The sequence below is a fragment of the Amblyomma americanum genome, chromosome 1 (assembly GCF_052857255.1).
Source record: "Amblyomma americanum isolate KBUSLIRL-KWMA chromosome 1, ASM5285725v1, whole genome shotgun sequence".
Lineage (NCBI taxonomy): Eukaryota > Metazoa > Arthropoda > Arachnida > Ixodida > Ixodidae > Amblyomma > Amblyomma americanum.
In genome coordinates this window covers 133,971,356-133,998,835 of record NC_135497.1, presented here as the reverse complement: position 1 = coordinate 133,998,835, position 27,480 = coordinate 133,971,356, and the positions used below count along the sequence as shown (strand labels likewise).

The 27,480-nt window shown below is 47.4% G+C and overlaps 1 protein-coding gene across 3 annotated transcripts in view; it reads right to left on the bottom strand.

The window, feature by feature from the left end:
• LOC144113698 (E3 ubiquitin-protein ligase AMFR-like) overlaps positions 1 to 27,480 on the bottom strand; it is an 85,357-nt gene that overhangs the window by 23,800 nt on the left and 34,077 nt on the right. For 2 of the 3 annotated variants that reach the window (XM_077646955.1, XM_077646956.1), the window contains 3 exons: positions 11,264 to 11,356; positions 4,590 to 4,754; positions 339 to 491 (listed from right to left, as the gene is read on the bottom strand). In XM_077646955.1, the coding sequence (XP_077503081.1) occupies positions 339 to 491; positions 4,590 to 4,754; positions 11,264 to 11,356 (411 nt within the window). Of the gene's footprint in view, positions 1 to 338; positions 492 to 4,589; positions 4,755 to 11,263; positions 11,357 to 23,468; positions 24,188 to 27,480 lie in introns of those variants that run through there. The other variant, XM_077646957.1, reaches the window with a different exon arrangement.

Here is a 27,480-nt window from a genome sequence, read left to right as displayed (position 1 = left end):
AAATAGATGTTTACAATTCGAGGGCACAAAAATACACAAATAAAGTGGGCACAGTCCCGATACAATGCCACTGCAATATCTCACCTCCCACAAAAAAGGACCTGCCACCCCTTGTCAGATTAGCACACTGGTGCTTGTTTTATAAGCAGGAGTCACATGACTGAATTACTGCTAATATTCCAGGCTGAAGAAACTACACTGTGCTCTATCCACAATTTCAGACAAACTCAATATGCTATTCCTTGGTTGTTTCATTGCAGTAATCTACCATTAGTAAACAATAGCTTGCTAAACACACTAAAGAGAATGAGAAACAAAAAAAGGAGATAAATGTTCACCTCAGCAGCCATGAAGGCAAACGTGTTGGCACCTGCATGTAAGCCCACAACCACACAGACTGCAAAGAGGCCCAGTGAAAGAAGTAGGATTCCACACAGCAACGCAAGCAAGCGTATGTGTGTCAGCTTGGGCGTGGTTGGTGAAAATGATAGCTGCAAAACCAAATGGAGATAACTCTTACTTGATGCGCACACATGCTGAGATCTCATTTTCAGAAAAAGAAAAAGATAAAAACAGCACAACACATCTCCGTTATCCAAAGTAAAAAAAAAGGAAACAAAAAGCATTCAACCTCATAAGAAGTGTAGCATTTCTGCTACAAGTGCAATGCAGATAGCAGAAAAAAAGTTTTTCTCCATCAGCAGTAAACCACCATATGACTGCAGTATACAGGTACAAATCATAGTACTTCATGGCCATAACCTGGGAGGCCCTAACCAAGTCTGAACGTTATCTCACTAGGTTAATGCTGGCTGCTTGTACCGTCCATTAATTTTTGCACAGAAAACCCTGTGGCATTGAAACCTTGAAAATTTTACAAAGCTTTGGGTTTGCTTCTACTACTGCTACTACAAGATAAAAAACAATTTACAAATTCAATACATTCATCAGATCAAAATTCTAGAAAGAGAATGATGATCAATACCTTAAACAGATTTCTGAATATAACTTTATCAGTCCCATACTAAACCCGTACTGAAATTTTCTGCATTTTAATCCTGTAAATCTTTTACAGTAAGCCATTTAATGCCCTCTGCACAAACTGTCTATCCACCAGCTTCGCTATACTTATGCAGCGTAATTCTAAAAATCCATTGCTGTTTACATACAATCAGTATTGCATATACGCAGATATAAATTTTCTGGCCAAGGCAGGCAATAAATTGTTCATAAAATGCCGGGCATTTTTTAAATGAAGTGCAGCCGGTATTCTACTTCACGATGAAGAAAAACTTCTGCTTGAAAAGGATAGCCAAAAAGAAGGAAAATCCTTTGATATTTCAGAATACAAAACCAAAATCATTTGGAGATGGTTTTCATCTGTGAGGAGTGTTTGGTTTTAATAAAACCTAATACAAGTGGGGAAGCTATTAAACAGCACTTCTCACAGTTATTTTTAATTATTAGAAAATGGAATCAAAGATGAGCTCCAAACTCTTCCAGTGCTACACAATGTCAAAGCAACACACAGAACACATGAATGATGACATGTGCATGACATTTTCCATCCTCTGAAGAAAATGCAGCCAGTCACATAACACAGCATAAGTCATAACAAAGCTGATACATCTTTTGCTATGTCACCCCGTGTTCAGCAATATTTTCTTTTTTCTGAAGGTTGTTTCCACCACTTAGCTCAAAAGTAAACCCTGCTAGCACACCTTTTGTTAAACCAGATATTTTTTTCCCTTGCTGCCTAATCTTGCATCATTTCTTTCTTCAAGTACTATTAAATTAATATGCCAACTATACTGTGTTCAATGCTGAAATACTGATTCACACACTTCAACCTTTGTACTAAATATGGCAGGCGGTACTGCATAGTGTGCCAAGCATTGGGCAGGCTGTTCAACTGCCCCAATACGAAAATACTGCACTGAAAGGCAATTCACCTGACATTACCTGCATAGAGCAAGAGGAAGGATATATCTTTCCTTCCAGCCCAAACCCCTCCCCATGCTCTCCAGTCACCTGCTCATGCCTTCACGAAGTTGTCTCTATGGAGCTCCTACTTTGAGTATTAAAATAATGTAGTGTCACGGCAGTGGCCACAAGCACAGTGTCAGCTGAAGCAAGCCCAGAGGGAATACAATGGTTAATACTCATGGCAGCCCACAAACACAAAGAACAAATGCTCAACGACAGAGTAACCTTCACATGACGTACATAGAGCAGCTATCAGCATGACAGATACATAGCAACAGGACCACTGATTAGTGCACATGGACTTTTAATTACCCTGAACCTGTGCCCTTTCTCGTCAACCACAACAAACTGCAAGGTGCCATACACCCTGAAGCCAGTCACAAGTAATGTCTCCTGAGTTTTTCCCAAACATGCTACAGTAGTGAAGAAATCCAATGTAAAATATTTAGAAGACTGGCTGATTTGGTGAATTTGCAGTGCTTTATAATTTTAGCACTTCAGAACCAAGACAGAGAAAAAGAGAGGACACACACACACACCACTGCTGGAAAATTATGAAACAATATTTAGGTTTTGCCACTTTCCTAAGCTCAAACTCTTGCCTCCATTTTCTCTCAACTTGCACCACTGGGGTGGTGCTGGCTGCGGTATCAAGTCATGTTGATGGAACAGAGCAGCTGTTAGAAAAGAAGGAAGTCTTAGATACTCTAATGCTTTACAGACTACCACAACAAACAATGTTGGACCTCTTCACTCTGTTCAGATGTTCAAGACAGAGCATCTACCTGTTAAATGTGATAATTGTGAAACTCGGGGGAGGGTAGGGTACAGTTTAAAACATGGCTCATGTGTGAGCGCTATTTTCTGTGGGTTTTCTGCTGCGTACTGTACATTCAGTATTCAGCATTTAAGCAGAAATAAGGCAGTGTGTCTGGTTAAAGTGAATAAGATGCTTTATGGTCCTCGTTTGCAAACACTACTGCTTACCCGTTGGTAAAGCGAATAGAGGGACAACATTAGTGAAGTTTTTAGCATTTTGTGAAAAGATGAAACTATTTAATTAAAAATTTATGCAGCATAAAAAGTATTTTGTATGGGTCTATGCAAGAAAATACTGTTACACTATTTTTATGCTAGTCTCTCTCCACGTTTTAACAAAGTGAGAGAAGGACTGGCTGTGCAAACATGCTGATACTGACTATGGCTCTGCCTGCACTTTATATGGATTGTAAAAGGTAAGTAGCAGGCACCTCAAAATACAATGCATTAGAGAATGCGATCACTGCGGTCCATGAAAATAAATATTTATTATTGTACCATTATGTTTTTATACACCTGACAACTTGCCTTTTACCATTTTCAAAAAAAGTACCTGCTGACTGAAAAAAATATTAAGCTGAACCCTTAGATAAAAATATAACCCTAAGAAGAAGACTGCAAACCGCTTTGCCTTTATTATTATGCAACACGCAACTACCCCCCTATTTTTTTCTCAGGGTTACATACATGCATGCTGCCCCACATAAAAACACTGATAGTAACAAGTGCATTTGCAATACATGCACATGTCAACACTATGGCCACGGCACTGCCCCGGGCAAATCAAATACACCCCAAAAACTACACGAAACTGACGGCTTTAACTACATGCTTGTTAAATTCCGCAATATGATGTCATAACACAGCTGACCTCCACTGTTATGTTCCCAGACTCTAGCGCAGACTGTTGCAGCTTTCAGAGTGTGCACGTTGCAATGTTTCACAATCATAGCAAGGAACACATATATAATCATATAAGCCCCCCACAACAGGAAATTTTGTTGAGGAAAAAGCAAAGCAGGAGTTTACATGAAGCCACACTTTATTGCTAGCTGTGTGTAGGAGGCATGGAGGCAGAAAAAAGCTAAAAGGGAGCATTGCCAACATTTGCAAGGCGACTACCACTAAAGCCCACCTCCCTCTACACCATGCAATAACCTGCGCACAAGACCTGTGTTGTGTGCTGATCAGATTTGGTGGGTGTCTGCCTGATTGCTTGTTCGCTCCATTGATCATAAGGAGCATGGTGAGCAGCAGTACCAAATGCATACCGCATGAACATTATGAGTGCTATAGTTGGATACAACTCAAGTCTGCAGTGAAGCTCTGCCCACATGGAGGGCCGCCACACAGAATCCCTTCTTGACAAAAAGTAGACCATTGTTAAAGATTTTCTTGATAAACAAGAAGCTCAACACCAAAAAAAAAATTAAAATTTCAAGAAATTTTGTCTCTGGTCTAACACAGCCAAACATTAAAAAGCTGACTTCGCTTACTACGGTGTTTGGTCAGTGGAGTAATGCAGGATGACGTGGGACATGGCCCCCTGTTACCAACTGCTGTTTTTTTAAGTTGTACCCTACTATAACACACAATTCACCCCTAAAAGATGATTTACATTTGTACAATCTTTCCACAGTCCAGGACAGGGCCTTTAGTCCTTTAATGGCTCAATAGACCAACTGCAGCATACTTTCATAAAAGAACCCACCTGATTACGCTACACTAAAATCGAAGTACAAGACTATGGCCTAGATTTGGTAGCAATGTGTATGTGAACTCACATATTCAAATCTATCCTTGCAAAGTTGGGCCAGAAGGTGGAGAAAACCCAGAACAGAAAACCAGCTGCACCAGAGAACCACCTCATCCATGTACTGAACGTTCATCACTCCAAAAATGAAGATAAATTTGTAGAAGACAAAATTCCAGAACTTGTCCTTCATGTGCTGAAAAGCAAAAATACAGTTTTGTAAGAGGGATGAGAAAATATGAAGGTAAACAAAAATGGGGAGGAACTACAAAAACACCAGCATTTCATTGAATACGAAAAGACTCAAATGGAAAGGATATACGATAGAAGGCAAGAGTTGACTTCTATCGTATATAAATCCTACAAGCTTCTTATATGCCTTACTCTTGTCTACTCGAAGCAAATCACATTGTCTGGAATAATTCCTGAAGAACGCTAAGCTGGGCGAGTTGGTTTCTGTTATCATTGTGAAAACAAAACAGGGTGAAAAAACACAAAGACGGAACAAACACACTCGTGTTGTGTTTGCTCTGTTTTTTTCGTGCTGTTTTTACAATGAATAACAGTTCCCCAATAGCCTTACATTAAAGAGCAAGCAAATTAATTCCCATTTAAATCGTCATATTCCAGCTGACCCTAGTTGTGGCTTGTTCCCCATTACAGGTGAAGGAGTGTAAAGCCGTAAAAGCGGCATCACTGTCACAAAGCCCTTCTCAACATCTAATGTCTCATATGTACAGAAATGATGTAACACTACGTAAAAGGTCCCCAATGTGCATTAATGATGCACAGGATGTCACAAACAGATATATTTGTGATGCAAAGTCCCCTTCTGAGTATTCACCAGGCTCCATTCATGGAGCCAACCGAACGCGGTGGCCTTGTGGTAGAGCATCCGCCTCGCATTCAGGAGGTGCTGGGTTCGATCCCCAGTGCCGCCGGGTACCCACCGGTTTTTAATGGGTACAAGATTCCCCCGGCCTGGTGCTCGGCTCTTCTGGGTGAGATGCTTGGGAAAAGGGTCTTGATCACAGTTGCTCTGATGGATCAGCGATAAGTTCCGCCGTCAACAACGTTAAATTCGCCTCGTGCGGTAGAAGCCCATTTGTGGCCATTTTTTTTATGACTGCTGCTGCAGGTGATCGAGATTCGAGCCACGTTGGCCGAAGGGGCACCACCTTTAGCAGGCTGCGAGGTTGTCCGAGACTGGGGCTTCGCCTGCGAGGGGCGCAGCGGGGTTTACGGAGCTTCTCCCAAGCGAACTCCTCTAAAGAAAGCCGGGCGCCAGGCCTAGGGACGCTTGTACCCATTTTTACCGGTGGGTGTCCGGCGGTGGGTTTCGAACCATCCACCTCCCGCAGCCAAGACGGGCGCCCAACCCACTGGGCCACGCCTGCAGTTAGGGGTCATGCAAGACAAAACTGCAATAAACTGTCAGCTTACTAATGATCTGCATTTATAAGTAACAGTGCCACTAAGTATCAGCCATAAGATGGGTGTTGAATGCATTAACTACCTTTAAGTCTCCTGGTCTTGAACAAAGCAGCTAGCATTCGTTACAATGCACACAGAAATACAAAATTTAAAAAGACATATTAAGCCCCATGCAATAAACTGCAAAAAAAGACGGTTTATTGGATCATATGCTTGATCAACATTATTCAGCAGCCAGCTGTAACCACAACTGGAGATCAAGCTGGCAGCTAGGCCAAAATACTGTAGTGTTTGCGCGCCAAAACACTGTAGACACTTGCTAAGTGGGCCAAGTGCACTATTCGTCTTAATAGAGAAAGCCCTACAGAATAATGTGCATATCATTTTCAAGTTAGTTCTTTACACAACACTTCTGAATAACTAGGTGAATTGCAGGCTAAAAAAATAATTGCTGTACACCAATGACTGCTTCGACCGGACATTGTTTCATGATGCAGGTGATGGCTGAACAAAGAACTGAGAGAGAGCCGCTTAAAAATATGAAAATATTGGCCAGACCATACAGTAAGCGGTTCTCACGCAGAGCTACTCATGGTGATGTGAAGCCAGACAATAATCAAAGCTAGCTGATGTTACATAGAATGTTATGGAATATAGCCAAATAACACGAGCATATGCTTGACATAACTGCCATGGTGGCATGTAACATTTAAAATATTTTAGTTCTAAATCTAAACCATGAATCACTTTTTTAAACGTATCTTTTAAAACAAGACTTTTTTGCTTCAGTGATCCAAATACATAAAAAAACTTAATTTTACTTTTTTGCATAAAATTTGAACAAATCTGCATGTTAAGCCAGGAGATATATGTAACATTTGAATTCTTCAACATCCACAAAGTCGCCACTAATGGCTATGTGAAGAAAAGCTAGGATAAATGCAAAATGTGAGCTGCATAAGTTTCTAAAAGGCAAAAATTTTAGAATGCTTGAAGAGTCCATTTATTGAATTTTATTGACCATGTTTTCTTTACAACTGAAAGCTTCTTGCCGAAATAAATGTATGTCTAGCTATGTTACAGAGCAATGTGGCCGAACATTTGAAAATAATTTTCAGAGATTGGAATGATCCCCTTCAATTGATAGGCGGTGTCCGCCGACCATGGCATTGGAGATGCCACAGGTTAGAGTCGTGACAGCAACTGCCTATAGTTAGAGTGTGGCACAAATTTAGATACATCGCTAGCCATGAAGTTGTAGCTTAAGGCATTAAGACTGACGATATCAATTTCACATATCGGCAACCAAATTCTGCCAGCACTGCTGCTCATGGCAGTGCCACGGCAGTCTGCACTTTCAATACACTGACGTCAAGAAATGTTACAGGTAACTAACTCTGGGCGGAAAAAATTAATGCACCTGAAACTCCTTCCAACAAAAATGACAACTTGTGTTGCCCTGGGTCCTATTCATATTCACTCTAGGTGACGTAACCACACTTCTGCAGATTTAAAATATAAATTCGACAAAACTGCTAGTTTCACACTTGTGTTACAACAAAGTGATGTAGATTTAAAATTCAACAGGTTATATTTGGACCCAAAGGTATCCATTTCTCCCTTTTGCTTGGACATTTGCTTGTTCTTTTTTGTGTGTACACTTGTTTTGTGTCATTAACAAGTACTAATTGGATGCTTAGGTTATGAACCAGTGGTTCGTGAAACAGATCCAGGCACTCCTGTGAATTCAAACTTTTCCATGATTTCCACAACCTTAATGGAGCCTCAATATAAGCATTTTATCAAGTATAAATGCAAAAATATGTATCAGTATCTTGTGCGGCATCTAAATAACTCCTGACCAGAGTAGTAACAGATATAATAATAAGGACCAAGAAAAATCTATCAATTTCAGGTACACTACATATCTGAAATATATAACATTAAATGTACTAGGAGTTCCAGTTTCATTAAAGCACGCAAGCAGTTTGAAAACTGGCCAAACATTTTTACAGAGCAAGATGCTAACATGACTTTACATATTTTTTTAATTCCAGGGGTAACTGAAAAAGTAAAATAAAAATGATATACAAGAGAATTTTTGTAACCGTTTACAGATTATATAAACTGTCAGGGATACGGCAGTGCAATCTGTGCAGGTGAATTGTACAGCAAGACAGACATTATGTATGTTGTAGAGCTTAATAATTAGAAGATGAATTAACTAAGATTAACTAATCAACTTTTCTATTTTTGATTTTAGGAGGCAGGATTATATTCTGAAATTGAAGGCTGTCAACATTAAAGGTAAGCTCAGTTTTTCAATTTTCGTTATCGGAAATTTGGTTCAAAATCTTGAACGTTGAAAATAAGCGTTTGAAAACTCCCTGAGTTGGCTTTTCTGCATTGCACATTTATAAATTAGTCTCGCTCGAATTTTTAATGCCACAAATACAGGTACTGTTGTGCATTTTATCATGCAGAAGCAGTAAACACGATTTCGGCGATGATACTGCATGCAGCGACACCATTTTATAAATATGTAGAGTGGGGAAGCCAACTCAATAAGCTTTAAAATACGCAATTTTTATATTTAATTTTTCGAACCACACTGTCGATAAATTTTGTAAACTGGGCTCATCTTCGACGTCGACAGCCTTCAATTTCGTAATACAATGTTGCCCTCAAAAGCCGAAAATAAAAAAAGTTTATTAGTTAATTTTACCCAATTAAATGTAACTATTGCGCTCTATTATATACTATCCACCTTGATGTACAATCCTCCTGCACAGGCCGCATCGATGCACCTCTGGCAATTTTTAAAATAAAAATCTGTAAATAGTCAAAAAGTCACCCTTTATTTCTTTGGATGAAGAACAAATATTTATAAATTACGACATATGCCAAGCTGGAGGTCAGTATACAGAAGAACTGTTAAGAACTCCTTAAAAATTTTATTCAATTTTTAGGTATCAATGAATGCTATAGGAAGAACAGAAGCATTCTCTCAAGAGATAAAATGGAAGACAAAATTAAGTTTCAATTAAAAAACCAAAACGTCACAAACACTGCACACAGAAATGAAGCATTCCTTTTTTTGTGTGTGTGCAAAGCATAGTGGTAGCCAAGCAGATATACAAGAGCCACAATTTCTCTTTCCAAAAGCCATGAAATGACATACATGATGATAATGAAGGTATTTCTCTCAAAAACATGCAGCACCAGCTCAGTAAACAGGCGCCACTGTCCTGCACACATCTGCTTCTGTTCATGCGCAATGTTTTTCTTTACTCCATGAAAGAAGATGCAGGTAAATAAAACTGGTTGCAAAAGTAGATGTTTCATTTTCGAGTGGCAAAAATGCACTGGTTAAGTGGGGTCCTGCTTTTGCTCGGTTAAGTCATTGTTTCGAGGCCATAAAGTCCATTATTATAAAATTTTTCTTGTTTCAAACAGCCCAACACTGTGGCCCAACTTTGTTACTGACCTTAAGGCTTTCTGCAATAAACTGCACTTATGGCTTAGATGGACCGGACACCACTTTCTATAATTGTGTTTTCGTAGAAGTGCGAATTTATTATATAATAAACAGCTAGTATCCTGGAGTATGTGCCAGGGAATTGCCAGAGATGTGTCAAATGGATGCCATTAGCTTGGCCTTCCAGTCATGCACAGCCACCATAGATGACCTTGTTGATGTTATTACGTGATTAAATTAACAAGGACCTTCGGTTCAATGGCAAATTTACATAGCATACATTTCTTTGCGCCTGGAGGCACAGATTTCTACGCAAAGGAATAAACTAAGATGGAATTCTTAATGTGCCCAGAGGTATATGTGTCTGAAAAAAGCACAACACTCCCTGTCCCAGAAAACCGTGAACAATGCCCAAGGATAACATGCAGAGCATGGAGTCTACAGCAATAAATAACAAAGCACGGTCAGCAGAACTTGGTACACAGAGAACTAATAATCAGCAGGATAAGGTTGTAAAACTGTCTCTTACAGTAAAGACTGCTCGTAATTACAGCCTGCTGATGTCTGCCGAACACAGATACTGGGAGAGAGGTCATACCGTGGCGCCATCTCTTGGCAATGCCTGAGTGATGCTGGATGGGGGATCACATGTGTCACTCTCCTTACAAACGACCTGAGGTGAATTGCAAAGCAGGAGAGCATAAAGTCACTTGTCTACCGACTTAAGCTCTCCTGCTCTGCAATGCATCTCAGGCCATTTAGTTTTTGCATTTATGGCATTATGGTCATGTTTACAGCTCATTTGATTTATTAAGTTGAGGCACCTCACCAAGTGTGTGAACGAGCTGTGCAGTGGCAAACGGTGCAGTGACAAATATACCCCCACCCCCCCGTTGTCAGTGCACGTGCTGCCACCTTTATAGGCAGCCCTGAAGCTACTATGCCAATAGACAAAGGTAAGCGGTCACTAGGTCACTAAATCTCAGTGAAAAGAGAATTTCTACATGGCATGTGGGGCACTGTGCAGAACGCCAATAAAGTAAAAATCTTTGTGCTGGCAGGTGTGGCACCGTTCGAAACCTCTTTTGAACTATTTTAGTGCCGTATAGTGATGATACCAGGTCTTGAGATGACACAGCCAGCTCCTCCGGCGTCAGCTGGTCAGTGATATCTTGCTCCCTGAAATGCTTACTGCACGCACGACAGTATGAACTGTTTTTATTTTTTACCATTCTCAGCATAAATAACCATGACTTTTGCAGCTTCCCATTTTTCGGATTGGAATAGGAGCTTGCTCAGAGTTCTGTCGTGTACATCCGGCATTGAGGCACAAATAAACCACCGTGCCAGAACCATAAATAAGTGCGCTGTTACCACGATGGCACATTATCACAATGTGCAACACAGCAACTCCCTAACTGGTAAAAATAAACAGAATAATGCGACTTGTGTCTCGCTCCCACAGCAAGAGGAGTCACGTGATCCCCCTTGCAATGCAAGATCAACGCTGGCGCCGTCCACCCCAGTAGTGGAGCTCACACCCAATACTTATTACGTGCAATGTCAGACACCACTGAGCCAAATTTGTGTGCCACATCAGTGGAACAAACCACACTTTTACCACATTCCTCCACTTGTGACAATGTTAAACTGTTCATGATCCCCAAGATTAAATGTCGGGTTAAAAAAATGCAAAAAAACAGCTTTTTCTTATTCAACAAAGATACACCTATTGCACTACAATTCCTAGTTTTGAAGCTAGCAGTACAGTATTACAAATAAATATTTCTTACCTGCTGCTCAGAAACACGAAGCTCACCAAATACAAGCTTCTGGATCACTTTTCCAATCAGGATTAAGCAGCAGTAGGCCATGTTGATCAGAGTCTGAAAAAGAGGCGTGCATAATTAAGTTTATTTCGAAAGTATTGGCTTGTGGCATGGTGAATTTAATGGTGTAAGGCAGAACAATAATACAAATGTATTATTTACTAAAAAAAACTAAGAAAATTTCATATTTAGAAGGCAAACATAATAATCAATCATAAAAGAGACTTTATGAATGTTAGCTGTGGTTCATGCACGCAGTAAATGAGGCCAAAATCCTTGGTCTTATGCATACAAAAATTCTAGCTTAGTCCTAGACTCAGTCAAGTGGGGCAGTCACATTCTGCCAGCACGCTACATATGCTGATTGATTGACACTTGCAACCACTGCCGCCGTCATTTTTCAGTCGCATCTGCTGTTCTGATTTTGTTTGCTACCAAAACCAGGCTACATGCATACTTTATCGAAGCATTCTTTCAATGCAGGAAAGGAACACAAAACAGCAGTAACAATATCCTGATTTCTATGACGAAAAGTGGTAGGAGCTGCAGCAAGGATGATAGTTCATAAAATTACGAGTTCCTGCACATCAGCACACGCGCACACACGTCTCGGAGGTTTGCATTGAGTCAGCGTTCAGTCGGCGAGCCCAGCCCAGTTCGGGCAAACATCTTTAAAAACCAAAGGCGGCGTTCCAGAGCACCGATCATCCGCAGTCGGAAAAGAAAAAAAAAAGGAAGCGGGGGGGGGGGGGGGGGGGAGCAGGCTTTCATCAAAACAGTAAACAAGCTCGGCGATTCAGACGCCCGATAGAGCCGACAACAGTTACGAAGCAAGTGCGCTGCCGGAAGTAAAAGCGGAAGTTGAGGGTGCCCTCCCATCCTCCACTCCAACTAGGACGGCGCCGCTTCCGCGAGGAAAACGCCGCACGGCGACCCTGTTACGTAAGCTCTTTCCGAACTAGGCCAGGAAAAGTTACATCACGAGACGCCCGTCCTCTGACAGAAAATCGCGCTGGTGAATCGAGCCCGTTATAGCACGTACACACAACAGCGCTGTCACTCGGTGGCGGTTATAAATTCTCTCCGAGCTCGATGCACGGATAATAAGGCCGGTACCCTCCCGTCGACGGCTCACCCCACGTGCCGCTGACCAGCCAGAGGAGCTATTTTCATCGCCCGGCTCCGAGGCTCGCAGTTCTGGTCAGCGCCGACTGGTCACAAGCACGGGCGTGTGCCGCATGGCGCCCGCTTCGCACGCCGGTACTACTACAGCCGCTGTACCGGTACGTCGCTTCCCCAAGCACCCGGGAAGAAGGGGGGAGGAGAGAGGGGGGGGGGGGGGGCGCTCGTGGTAGCTCTATGGGCGCTCCCATCGTCCATTTTCTGAAGACAAGTCGTTCACCGAATTAAGTAAGCGGGGACGTGAAATTTCCGTACACGGAAAGCGTACTCGCCTAAAAAAGAAAAGAAAAGAAGCAGTTTTACGAAAAGAAGAAGATTAAGGGGTAGGGGTAGTGTTTGTGGACCGATCAACTGGACTGATGCGGATTGGTTTGGTTTGCTTTTGTGCGGTTTAAATTCCCAAAGCGACTCGGGCTATGAGGAACGCCGTAGTGGAAGGGCAGATGGGGCGGATGGATCCGCGTAGTGATGCGGAGGAAATGCGATAGCATAATTCTCCTACTCGCCAATCTATTCCAGTTCCGAGTCCATTGTTTTTAAAACAACAGTGGCGCAGCTGTTAAGCGATGCGCCACTGCATTGCCAGGTGACTGGTTCAAACAGAGCCACCGGCGCGGCTTGTAGAAGCAGGTTGCTCTCCCCGAGCAATGAGACAGGAGTAGCTCCTGCACGCTTCATTTTTGCACATTAATTCTTCAGGAGACTGTATATTTTGCTGTTGTCCGTGTCAATTTCTTCTCAGCGATTTTCATTTTTGCTGAGTCATTCTTTGCCCGGCGTCTTCCTCCTCTCCTACAAGTGGAGAAGGGAGGGGAAGAGGCGGACGGCTGGCAGGTGGAGACAGGCAAATCCCCCTAAACACCACCTGACAAGTGGAGGCTTCACACAGACGCCGCCGCCGGACAGTCGCCTCCATGTCCCTCCTGATGCTATCGCATTAAATTTTACTAACCAACCGCTTTCGAAAACATTTATCTCATGCAGCAGCTACTCGGTATCCAATAACACAGTTATTAGAATGACAAAAGTAAACTTCTCCACGCGTTTGAAACACGTCAACACTTTTGATGGGTTTCTGTCCCATATACGGTGCTAGCATACAAGGAAGCTACACAACACCCTAGAAGTAGAAGCGTGCGCAGAGGCAGTTGGGCTTCACACGTCGCCCCCGGAGCGCTTTTTTTTTTTGTCCCCCCTTTTTTCCTCCCCTGCACGGGATGTGAATATTCACCGAACTTTCGATTTCTGAGCCGTCCAAGACGGCATCCCTCACAGGTGTTGCTATGGGATACAAAATGCATTACGCTTCACTATGGCTGCACGACATTAATGAAAAAAAAAAGTGGGGGGGGGGGGAGGATGCACCCCCCCCCCCCCCCCCTAAACGACAGGGCCACCGCGATCACGTTATGAATGTTTTCTCTAAATCGGCGCATGAAAACGAAACGCAAAAAAAAAACAGCGCTACAGCCTTCATCTACACGACGGCGACACTCCGTCCAACATGGAAGCAAAATGTTGGATAACGGGCGCGCTAGCTTGTCAGGCCCCTGTTTCGCCCGTGATCTTGTTTCATTTGTCCCTCTTCCAGCACGACATGGCGAAAAAGAAAATATGAAGTCCGCGAAAGTAAGCAACCCAAGCAACAACATGCGAAAGCTGTACTTCCTTGAGTCATTCCCCATTTCATGTTTTTCTAATGCGATAGCATTTAGGTTGTCATCTTGCAAAAACCACCCGGATTCTCCATAACGAAATTTCCAGATTGGTTGAGAGAATTGTGAAGTCATCAGTACTGCCAAATTAGTACTACCCAATCAAATCAAAATCAGTACCCAATCAGTACCCAAAATCAGTACTACCCACTAATACCCACTATTCCACCTTATTGCACCATTGACCAAATAATCCCAACTAATCCACATTAAGCCACACATCAATCCAAACTAATGTACCTTAATCCGGTCAAATCCACTTTAATCTATTTTCTAGGGGTGAGCCAACTTCCAAAATTTTGGGGGTCCCTTGGAATATTTGGGCGTGGGCGAACTTACAAATGCTATTGCATTTTCTTAAGAATGTGGTTAAGGAGGTCCCAAGTTTTTTTTTTTTTCCTATCCAACACATGATTACGAGGCAAAGTGTTTTTTGTGTTACCAGCACGCGTTTACACTCGCAATTTGTTGACGCTGAAGTGGACGCTGGCTGGCGCAAGGAAAATCAGTCGCCAAACAGTTTCCACCCAAGTGCCCCCCCCTAATTGCCCACACGCACGCACGCAGACTTCCGTATTTATTTGCCGGGTTTTAAGAAAAAAAAAATCCTGTGCGCAAACTACTGGCCTCATCGAGAGCAAACATCGCTCACAAGGCAGAATGTTGTGGTTTACGTTATTTGAGAAGTAATCTAACATCGGCACTTGCCTGCAGTTTCTGTAATTAATGAAAAACCGGTGCCGTCCGCATGTAGTGCAGCGATCGGAAAGGCTGGCTGAGCAGCCGAAAAAAGTGGCGGCGTCCACTGCCTTTGGGGTTGGCAACAGACGGCTTCGCTCGACAGGCGCTGTTCCTTGAAGACGCAGTTTGCTCGCTAAAATTCAAGTAAAAAGGAAGAACCGTAGCTCCTCTCAAAAACACGAGAGTAACCTTCAAAACAAAAGCGCAACTCGCCCAGTCACAAAGCTGGTTTTGGTTGCTTCTTCGTCCGGCAGATGGAGCAAGCGAAATCAGGGGGCACAGGGTGATATGGGATTGGCGTCGTTCGAGAGCAAAGCTAGCAGTAAGATAGCATTTGAGGAGCGAGTGAGAAAAATGGGGGAAAATCAGTGGGCTAGGAAAGTCTTCGAATACCTGCACATAAGGAATGTTGACACGAAATGGAGAAAGCGAACTAGAAAACTGACAAGCAAATATCTGGACAGCAGTAGTGGGGCAAATCAGCAATTGTCGGTTAAGAAAAAGATTAAACTGAGAGAGCTGTGGAAAACAGGGATGTTGACGAAATTGGCACTCGGAACATACAGAATATTTAAGCAGGAAATTGCCAAAGAAAATATCTATGATAACTATAGGGGAAGCTCTTTGTTGTTTGAGGCCGGCACGCCCGTTTTGCGGACAAAGACTATATATATATATATAGAGTCAGGTACCACGAGATAGACACGCTGTGCATTGCGTGCGGAGAGGAGGAAGAAACGACTGAACACTTGATACTTTTCTGTAAAGGGCTTCACACTGCAGTGGAAAGCAGCGGGGCTGATTTATTCAAAGCATTGGGGTTTAAGGACAGCGAAGGAAAATTAGATTTTAAGCGGGTAGAAGTAACCAAGCGAAGGTTATCTGATTGGTGGCTAAAATCAAGACGAGTAAAATTTCATAAGTCATGGCTCGGTGGCTTGAACCGCCGCCCGATTTAAATGGTTCAGCATCCGTCCGTCCGTTCGCCCATTTTTGGGAAATCAGGATGCCTTGATGCGAGCCAAGCACCTGCTTGGCTCGCATCTGAGTAATTTGTACCAGCAGCCGATCGCAGTTTCTCCTTAATTTCACGTTTACATTTCAAAGAACGTAGACCATACTATGATATCTTGTGAGTGATGTTTGCTCTCGATTAGGAGAGTAGTTTGCGTACAGGAATTCTTAAAAACCCGACACACACACACACACACACACACACACACACACACACACACACACACACACACACACACACACACACACACACACACACACACACACACACACACACACACACACACACACACACACACACTTTTGTTTCGAACCCTAAACTATTCGACGGTTATGAGTCCAAACAGTTTTCAAAACTCTGTACAGAAGAAAATAAAAAGGACAACAAAAAATACCGCCAAGGGCGACGAGCCACCTAACGGCCTATCACCGACTGTTAAGGTTTGCAAACAACTGCTACGGCCCAGCATTAGCCACCTGCACTGCACGAGATTTGATGACACTTTCAAACCAGTACTACGTTTGTGCCCCAACGCACGCCATTACACTGCAGCCAGAAATTTTACACTCGATGTGGAGAAGCTGAGGTGCGTGCGGCGTCAGAGTGGGGCTGATGAGGAGCCACTTCGTGCAAGCCCACATTCATGGACTATTCTGATGTGTAGTCACCAGCTATCATTCTTTTTTCGCGCAAGAGAACGCGCATCTGGCCAGAAGGAGTGAATAGCATAGCGCAAGCGAAATAAAGAAGCGCGGCGCGGCCTGCACTACTAAGCCACAAAAGGAAGCCGTGCTCGTACGCCTTCTAGTAACATCAACCTGCAGCTGACACACCACCCTTGGGAGTACACGACTCCAACTACACATAATATGCTAATATGCTACACATAATAATTTCAAGTCTAAATGGACTGGCCGTAACCAATACTGAAAGGGGGGTGGGGGTGGGGGGCTTCGACAGGCCAAAAGGAAACGAAATAAAAAGCAAGGCAAGTATTTAAATTCCGACAGCGATGCTGGGTTGTGTCATTTTATGGCACACATGCAGCTAAGGCCATCATGCACCGGACGCGAGGATTACCACAGGAATGATTTACACGCAGACACTACCGGAAAAGGAACGCAAGGTGAGCGTGCGCTTGCCGAGACAGCGTAAATGCTGAAACGTGGCCGTTGAAACATATCCCTAATCCCTACCCTGATATCTATAACTCTACAACCCACGGTGGATTGGCAAGGGGTCGGATAAGAAAAAGCACACCAAGCGCACCCCAATAACGATTTCAAAGGATAATTTTCGAAATGCACGCACTGACAGGAGAGATGCCAAAGCTGGTCCTAGGACAGCGTATCAGTTCATGGTATGCCTAAACGTGTGCCTGAGAGAGAGAAGGCGTATATCTTGTAATCACAACAACGTTTGCGGATGACATACCCATGACCGAGGCGGCGCCGCTCTCAGGAGCACCCAGCTACGTCATCGTCTACGACAGAAGACCGGAGTGACGTAATCCCCTTCGCCACATCAGTCCAGACGAGGAGGGGCGAGCAAACAAAATGGGCGGAGCACAGAAACAACTAAACTTGCTGGAGTCTTGTTCGCTAACTGCTGGCGCCAAGTTTAACCTTGGTGCAAGAGAGACGGAGCCAAATAATAAACAAAAAGGCGTCGTCGCGTCTTCTCGAGGCAACTTCCCTGACTCATCGCGGCCATTGTTTAGGGGGGACCTGAAAAGCGGAAAAAGAACGCGGCAGGGTTTCTCCCTGAACAACGGCAGGCTGTCGTGACGCGCTGAATTGTGGGAAGCGCGTCCTTCGCGCCGGGCGCCTTTGTTCGCTGGCGCAGCTCAGTACACACGGAGTCGGAAAAGCGAACCCATTTGGCGCAACACATTCGCTCGCTGCGGTGGCGCTTAAGTCGGACGGCACACCGAATGTTCTGATGCCAGGGAGCGCCGCGTTTAGGCCCACAAGTTCTATACTTCAGAACCTAAACAACAAAGGTGTGGTCGGGATTACACTCGATTCCACAACACACTGGCGTACACAAACGCGCCAGAATATTCACTTTCGCAACCCTCTCTCAGCGGCCGCGGTGGCTCAGTGGTTATGGAGCTCGGCTGCTGTCTCGAAAGACGCGGGTTCGATCCCGGCCGCGGCGGTCGCATTTCGACGGAGGCGAAATGCTAGAGGCCCGTGTACTGTAACGTGCACTGACATCGTAAAGAACCCCAGGTGGTCGAAGTCCTTCACTACGGCGTCCCTAATAGCCTGAGTCGCTTTGGGACGTTAAACCCCCATAAACCACAACCCTCTCCCATGACCACCTCCCAAATGAGAACGAAACAAAACATAAAAAGCCCGGAAAGCTATAGAAAATGTATGCTCGCACCGATTAGAGCAGTCCCACTGGGTTAAGTCACGTTCCTGCGACTTTTTCGCGCTACGAAAGCCTCGATTAACGACAGCGGTGAAACAAGGTCAGCGTGAGAGCCGTACCACGATATCAGGTTAACCTGTTGCCGGGCTGGATGAAATTCGAATGATATGCTGTAGAACAGGCAGATCACGAAATCGTTATTCATAAACAGCAGTGAAAATGCTGCTAGCGAAATCTGAAATTGAGCTGTGAAAACCTGCTCTGAATACCTCTCCAAACATTCCTGCCGTAACAGCGGCGTCCCAAATACGGCTGGCTGGTCGAACTTCCTTTGCGCCCCGATCGAGGCCCACAGAACTAACACGCCCATCGTCTGCGCAATTCTAGACTCGTGGATAAGCAGGTGCAGCATTTGCAAAAAGTATACAGGTCATGGGCTTCGCTGCTGCAAGGCGGCTTTTCACGCGCGGAGCGGCCTCTTTACAGGCTACCGCGTTCCGTCTTGCGCTCGCGCTAAAAGTGTCCTTCAGCTGCCGTTGAAGAAAATTTTTGTCCACATCAAACACAGCGTCAAACTCCAACTCACGCGCGCGCAAATCAGCCGACGAGGCTCTTTGGGCTGAACACACCGTCGTTACTACCATAACTGGCGACAAGTACCCAGTTTCGAGCCATTTAAATTAAAATTGGGGAAAGCTTAAGCTTCCCTTTTGAGAGTTTAAAACGCGACAGCATTATCGGGTCCCGTTAGCATCGCCTACTAAAGTACGTAATTCCTAATTACCATGCAGCCGTCTCGGTGGTTATGGCGCTCGGCTGTTGACCCGAAAGACACGGGTTCGATCCCGGCCGCGGTAGTCGCATTTCCACGGAGGCGAAATGCCAGAGGCCCGTGTGCTGTGCGATGCCAGGGCAAGTTAAGAACCCCAGGTGGTCGAAGTTCTCTGGAGCCCTTTACTACGACGTCCCCTCATAGCATGATGGATGCATGCAGTTACTCATGTATGCATCAGTATGCATCAACGCATTCACCAAGTCAAAGGCCACAACGCATTCACTAGGTTCACCTTTACTCAGCTTCAACAAACGAGCCTGCGTGGCCCAAGCACAGCGTGCCATTCGCGATCCGAATGTCCCGTGTTCGATTCCCACCCGAAGCTAGATTAACCCAATTTTCTTTTCACTAAAACGACGACGACACGGGCTTTTCTTCGACACGGGACCCACGACGCTTCCGCGTTCAAGCCCGCTGTACCCTCTGACAGCTGATGGGGTGGGTGGCTAAGTTGGTTGCCGATCTACGCATACCGAATTGAAGCGAGCCCGCAAAAAAAAACAAAAAACGCAAGACTTTTTGGCTCATCAAAAGCAACCTCGCTTTAAGGAGCGCGACTTTCATGCCTCCTCGACGTGCGTGCATCAACGCGGCGGAAACACGCATGCAGAAGATGACCTGCCGGAAAGTACACGTGCGCGCCGTATTTGTCCGCGGCATCAAATAGAGAAGGCTCGGCAGCCGCGTTCACTCTGGCGGGTTTCCTCAGCACCAACGCACGTCCTATGTACAACCGGTACTGCGCGCACGATACCTGAACTGGCGGTTGTTTACGAACGAAACTGCGCTAAGCAACGGCGAACTTTGGGAAGGCTAGTTCTGGTCAAGCGGCTGCAGCCCCGCGTCGGATACGCGTGCGCAACGCCGCAAGCTCGACAGATCGCAATCGTCTCTTCATCCGCCACTTCGGCAGCGTCACGCGGGATGCACGAATGCCCACTCCCGAACGACATGCAAAGGCGGCCTTCGGGCTCAAACGGCGCGAGCAAGCGCAGGAGAAAAAAAATTCCGAGGGCAATTAAGACTGCTTACGTTCTGTGAAGGCGAAAGCATTAGCGCGTCATCGTGACCGTTCGGCCTCGACGCAGGTTGCGCACTGAGAGATGAAACGAAGGTGCGCCTCCGAACGCCGAATCCATAAAGGCCCGAGTGAAACACTCGGTTCGAATACCTGTCGCCAGCTACCTGTCTCGAAGAAGCATGCTATCTACAACGGCAAATCGCACGACACCATTCGCAATGGTGTAGGACAAGCGGCTGCGCCAGAATTTTGATAGGAAAATTTTGACACGATAGGAAATGAAATGCGTAGTCACTGTCTGACATATCGGTGGGCACCTAATTTTGGTAGTATGTTTTCTTCTCTACAATGATGCGCAAGACACTACTACGCATGAATCACTATGTGATATTCGCCTACGAACGATAAATAACTTATAATCTAATTTTTTTTTTCGTCATACTGTTTCGGTTTCAACAGCCAAGCGATACCTGTAACGTCAGAGTGTGCTTATGTGCCACGTGGGGCATGGAAAAACGTACATATAATCACTGCTTCATCGTTGTAATTTACTGCAGCGCTGAAGCCGGCCTTCCTCAAGAGCCGGAATGACAACGAATGTGGAAGCAGTGATTATAGCAGTTTTTTCATGTCTCACGTGACCTGCAAGCACACGTTGACGTCACAGTCCTCATTCGGCTGTTGAAACCGAAACAGAAAGAAACGGGATTATAAATTATTTAGCGGTGGTAGGCGAATACCAGGGGGTAATCCACGTATAATAATGCCTACGCATCATTACCGACGAGAAAACACGCACCCAAAAGTTAGGTCTCTATACTCCTTTAAGGGAAGCTATAGGCAAAAAGTCTGTGAAGACATACAACTGAAGGTGCATACGTCGTCGTTTCGAGTCCGTGTCGCAAGCCTCCATTTGACGTAAGATATATATTTAACAATAAATCGTATGACACCACCCGGAACGCTGTGCTACCAACGGATGCTCACAATTTCGGTACGAATGTAGTCGGGAAAACTGGCGCCACATTGAGGTCAGCCAGTGGGAGTGTGTATGGACGAACGAACATGTATATATATGATTGTCTGAAATGGCGGCGCTCGGCTTGCTGTGTGCGTCCTGCGGCCGCTTGATGACGTCACCTTATTTTCTTGCCATCGCTGGCATTTTCTGCACCATCTGCGAGTACACACACCGACTAACAAAATAACACACGCCCCGACCTCTCTGGCAATGGCACTAGTAATGCGTTTGCATTAAAACCTTCTAGTGCGAGTCCTGTCACGGTGAGGCGCACCGGTGTTCCGCACGGGTGCGACGAATTCTTGCGCCGAGAAGCTGAAAGGCGGGAAAATCGCGCTCGACCTCGACTCTAGAGAAAGCATCGCTCAGCACAAATTCGTCCAGCATAGCTGCTGCGCACGAAACTTTCCCCTAGTAGAAAGCGAACGACGCAGCTTCGTACCGCAATGCCGGCCGCCCACGCTGAAATACATGTTTCTGCACTTGCGCGCCAAGTATATATTCGCCGCATTTCCTCTTGAATAGGCTACCCATGACGGTTGCTGAAAGCCCCAACAACAAATGGCTATTTGTCTGCCCATACGTGGAAGGCGAGCGCGCCGAGGCCTCAGAATGGCTCCTATTTCACCGAGTATAGTGGCGACCGCAACGGAAACATCGTGAAGTGCCAAAGTGCACGTGCCTGTGCAGGTGGCATACACAGGTGCACGCAGCAGTGAGTTTTGGCGCAGGACAGACCACTTGCCGGCAATATAGTTACCCTGAAGCCTCCGACTCTTTCACTCACTATACCGCCCTCCCACCGTACCTTTCTTTTTTTATATAAACGACCATTTATGCTCCAAAATAGAACGAATTTTTCTACACATGTAGAGCGATAACGGTGTTTTGCTGCCGTAGTGAAGCGCGCATGCACGGATGAAAGCTAAGTCTGAACCTACGTAGGGGCTGCACCTTTCAGCCTGCTAAGCGGACGAAGCGCCCAACTAATGCGTCACGCGGAAGGAAATCCAGGAAAGGCGGCACGGCGCGCACCACCTGAACGCGCACGACACTATCGTGTCATATCTTGCTCGCTTGACATCGAAAACAATGCGCTGCGTCACGAAATTACACTCATCCGACTCGGTTCGCGGATCGTGCAGCGAACGACAACATGGCCCGGGCGCACGCACGGGTATGTTGACAGGGCGGAGACGCAAACCCGGGCGCCGGAATGAGAAAAGCGTACCGGCGCAAACGCCGCGCGTTTTTTCCCCGCGCGCGGCGACCAAGAAAAATGGCACGGGCCGCCGCTGTCAAGCAAGCGACATCTGCTAGACACAAGGCCATAGCGGGCAGACCTTCGCGGAGGAGTTCCGTCGGCGGCGGCCCGAAGGCTGCCATACATTTCGAGGCAGATCCGCGCGGCCAACAAGGACACAGCGTCAAGGACAAGGCCGCCCCAGGCATGCTGGGCCATGCGGCGTCGACGCATGGGGCCGCCGCGCGCTCGAAATGGGAAAGCTAGCAGCGCGGGCCCACGCAACTCGCGGTCAGAAACAAAAGCGAAAACACCCGCACGGCCATTCGCCGCCAACAGAACTCGGCAACTAGCGAGGGCAGCACGACGGCAGGGGCCGAGAGCGCAGCATCCACAGCGCGCGCCAGAAAGTAGCGATAAAGCAACAAAGACGACCAGAGGCCGAAAAGATGGCTCCCAAGCTGTTCACGGATACCTTGAACGTCGTGACACAATGAACAGAGGATCGCTCAGGCGCTGCTTCAGCGACCTCCGGCCAACACCTTGCAGTCGGTGCAAGATGCACTTTCGAAGCAGAACCAAATCGCTTTCGTGTCCTCGCTCCGGGAACAAAAGACGACGCAAGGTGTCTTGCTGCCAAAGCAGCACTAGACGCAACCGAAGGGGAAAAAACAAGGCACAGTAACTGTTGCTGCCCGCGTTACCGTCGATAGGAATGAGACGCCTGCATGGTGAAGCAGCCCTGAACCTTATCACGAAAAACGCAACCTTCCCGAACGCAATTAAGGACACGGCAGACCCCGAGAGGACAAGTAAGCCAACAAGTCGCGGGTGACCATCCCATTCCGCAAACCCGGTGAGCACGACGTGCTGGCCGCCGCATGCGGTGTGCCCCCGCAGTCGGTCGCCAGAGTGGCCGCGGAAGCGAATCTCGCTGTGCACGACTGACCGCGACGAGGGGTCAACGAGCGCGAGGACAGCGAGGTCTGACAACGGCCCCGGCAGAAGCGCGCCTACCTTGTACACGTCGTTGGCGCGGTCGAAGCACGAAGCCACGGCGACGATGGCGGGCTCCATGGCGGCGGCTGCGCGGACGGCGGCCGGCTGGCCGAAGCGCTCGGAAGAAAGTGCCCGCTTCCGGTCGTTGCAACCCGGAAGCGGCGATCCAGATGCGAGCCTCACCCCGCGAGAGACGGAAAGCAGGCTTCCTGCTCGCGTTTCCTCGTCGCCAGGAGAGACGAAACGAGCGGCAAGGTCGAACCGCCGGAGAGCGCGCCGCGAAAGGGAGAGCGCGGCCAAAGGACAGAGAAACAGGTTCCACCAAGGCGACAGGCCCCGGGCGCTTCCGCCGCGGGCCCGGACAAACCCCTTCCGTTACGCAACGCGGTTCAAGGGCGCCCTAGGGTCGCGACACACGGGCCCGGCCACGGAGGCGCGGACACAGGGCAGCGAAAGCGTAAACAAAACAACACGAAGAACTAAACAGGCCCCCAAGTTGCTCTTCTGCCTACCACCACTGTATTCCCTCTAGGTGACAGCGCTGCAGCGTGAAATTTCTCCCTTCAAAACAGGACTTCGGTCACCCCGGCTCGAACCAGAGCACGCACGCGTGATGGGGAACCTGCGCTGCCAAGGTGGCACTGCAGTTGTTCCATTCGGTGACTAAAAACTGCTTTTGTCAGCCGCTTGGGCCGCTGCAAACGCGAGAACACATTCTGCGCGATTAGATACCCGCGCATGGCTGACAGCACTGATTTCCTAGCTTCTCTCGGCGTAGCCCAGATAGCTGACGCACGGCACGTGCGCCTTCGACAGAGCGCGGAGGCTCACGCCAATAAGTGCCTGAAGGTGGCACGGAAAAGTACAAATAGTATAGTGTTCCTGTATTACAGGAACACTATAATACTACTACCCAAAACTGCTTGCTCTTCTCGCTAGGCAGTGTGTTATGGCGCTGCAATCGGCACCGCAAACTTCAGCGCAAGTTCCCCATAAGCTGCGCGCGTCGCCAATGGCGGTCCGACTGTCACGCATGCGCCGGTGCGAGACTGCGGGAGCAGCAGCCGTGAATAAAGCTCCCCGGAAAATGCACTACGGTCACAAACGCGAGAGGGTGGCCAAACGGACGGAGCGAAATGGAAAGCAACGGAAGAAGCCGACAGGAAGTCGAGTTGGAAACGCGCCTTATATATTAGAACGACGCGGCGTAGACGAGACAGATACACAAGGAAAACACAGGACGGCGGCGGCGAGAAACAAACCATTGCGGCGACTGTATACATATCCCATGGGCCCTCGAAGACTGCCAGCCGGGTGAGCTGTTTCCCGCCGCCGATTCGTCGGCCCAACGGGGACTGTCAGAAGTATTCGAAATACACCGCGACTCGCTCATTTCCAACCGGGGCACGATCCAGATCAGAGCGACTCCCATACGAGCAGCAAAGCGGCTGAGAGGAACAACTCCAGGGTCGTTGGTCTCGCAGCTGGAGCGGTGCCATCGGCGCGAATTTTCGATTACGTCATTTAAAGACTGGGCGCGAAAAACCCAGACGCTATAGCCACCGCCCAGTAGCAACTGTCGCCAACTGTCTCAGTGACGTCCTGTTATTCAGCCAACGCGCCCAAGCAAAAAATCGACGGTCTGCGCGACTGCGCAAGGTGTAGCGCTTACGTGCGCAAGAAGCGGGCATGCGCGTACACAACTGCTTGCAACCCTACACACGCTTTAAAGCCCCCCCCCCCCCCCCTTCCCAGTTAAAATTCTCCCAGCGAGTGTCTTTCGACGCCCGTGCAGTAAGGCGTAGGACGCTTAATTTATGAACAGCACGGTTTTACAGGTTTTACGAAAATTGCAAGACCTATAGCGATTCTTGCACAGCGCCTAACATGGCGCGGATGAGAACACCTCAGTCTCGGCAATGGTAAAAAACGCTTGCAACGAAAGCAAAAGCTGCACTATAACCTCAACGTCATTAACCATTAATGCTGATGAAGCTAACCGGTTACCTTGTGAGGAAATAACGAGAACTTGGAACAAACAGTTCCGAATTAAGGCCCAATATCGTCACAATGCACAGCGCATTCATCTCTGGTGGTTCCCTTTGACACACTGAGCACGCAGCTCGGACCTCTTCATAAATATTTAGGCTCCTTGATGGCTCGAGAAATAACGGTACATATATAGAGGCGTCTATTTCGAGGAGATAGATGAAACTGTAAATGAATTCCACCTCACGGAAACGTCGATCCCTCCTCGGATTCGTGAGCAAAACGAGCGCCGTCATTCACTTTCACCCCGTCGCCATTAGGGTCGGCGACTACAGCAACCAATGAACACGCTGCACGATTTACAAGCTCCGACAACTGCCTGACGGCGTTTCCAAAATCGGAGACCACGAGGCCGGGGACGAAGACGCGCGCGCCGCCGCCACAACGAGCGCTCGTTTTCCAGAATTTTCCGCCTGTGGCCGGGGCAGCAGGCCCGCTGTCTGGCCTGGAGGGGCCGTCGGACGATTCCGCCGCTGACAACCGCCCGAGGAAGCGCCTGTCACGGGAACCGTGCAGCTCGGTCTAAACATAGAGCCCGCTCGTGCCGATATGCCCGGCACGATGAGTCGCCGCTTATTCCGTCCGGTGCACGCGCCAATCTGGGACGTATATCGGGGCCGCGGCTGATGCAACTGGCTACGCAACCCCTCACGCTTTGCACAGCGTCAGCTCAGACGAGGCGGGCAATCTTGGCAAACTATCTACATAACGCGCCCGCATAAGCGCAAGAAGCGATTTCCGACATGAGAACCGCACGGTACGGAATAAGCGCGAAGCTGGCCCGAATATATGACAACGTTCCGTATGTCTTCGTATTCGTCCCATAGGCCGATGCACTGCAGTCGCCAGTGCCTGCTCCCCCAACCCACCAAGTTGTGCCAGTTTCGCTATTGTTGTGGCAACGGAAGAGTCGAAAATGCAAGCTCGACGATGTTCAACGAAACAAAACAGCGCCAAGGAACTTGAGCTCCCCGCCAGACTTCACACAGAACGGTGCGAGAAGGCCCGGTTTCCGGACACTATACGCAGGAAAGTCAGAGTAGACACACACGAACGAAGCTCAAATATTTAACAGCAGTGTATACGCTAAACACACACGCTTGAGGCAGAACAGCGTGTTTGGTGCAAGATAAGAAAACCCAGTTTAACCCGCCGCGGTGGCTCAGTGGCTATAGGGCGCTCCGCTGCTGATCCGGAGTTCCCGGGTTCGAACCCGACCTCGCAAGCCGCGTTCCGACGGAGGCGAAACGCTAAGGCGCCCGTGTGCTGTGCGATGTCGGTGCACGTTAAAGATCCCCAGGTGGTCGAAATTATTCCGGAGCCTTCCACTACGGCACCTCTCTCTTCGTTTCTTCTTTCACTCCCTCCTTTATCCCTTCCCTTACGGCACGGTTCAGGCGCCCAATGATATACGAGACAGATACTGCGCCATTTCCTTTCCCCAAAAACCGAAACCAAACTCTGGACAAAGGCACAATGAGAAAGCAAAGCGGGAACGCCCGGGTACAATTCGCAACCTGCCTCCAACCACAGACAGATGCACCCGCCACATCTTCCGCACTCGTTAGGAATTCCGTGAAGCAGAAAGCGGGATGCCTGCACGTGAACCCCTTTCGACATGGTCTCGGACGCGGTGCGCGACTGAGAGCGCCAGTTCTCATCGCGCGAGGTCCGAGGTCGTCCCAGTGGCGGAACGATCGACCACAACCGCGCCGAGAGAAGCGTGGCAGCTAGATGCCGCGCTTTGTTGCCAAGAAAAGCCGCGCGCCAACACGGAGTCGAAATCGCCTGGCACACAGCAGCGGGAATGCGGAGCTGCCGAGATTATCCCCGTTCTTGCCTTCCAGCGATTTCGTTACGTAACGGCGATGCATACCACCGATATTCCATTTCCTGTCTCGCTTACGACACCGTTCACCGCAGTTCCGCGCCCCAACTGCGTGTAAAGTAGGCGGCGAGCTATGGCGCCACCGGATGTTCT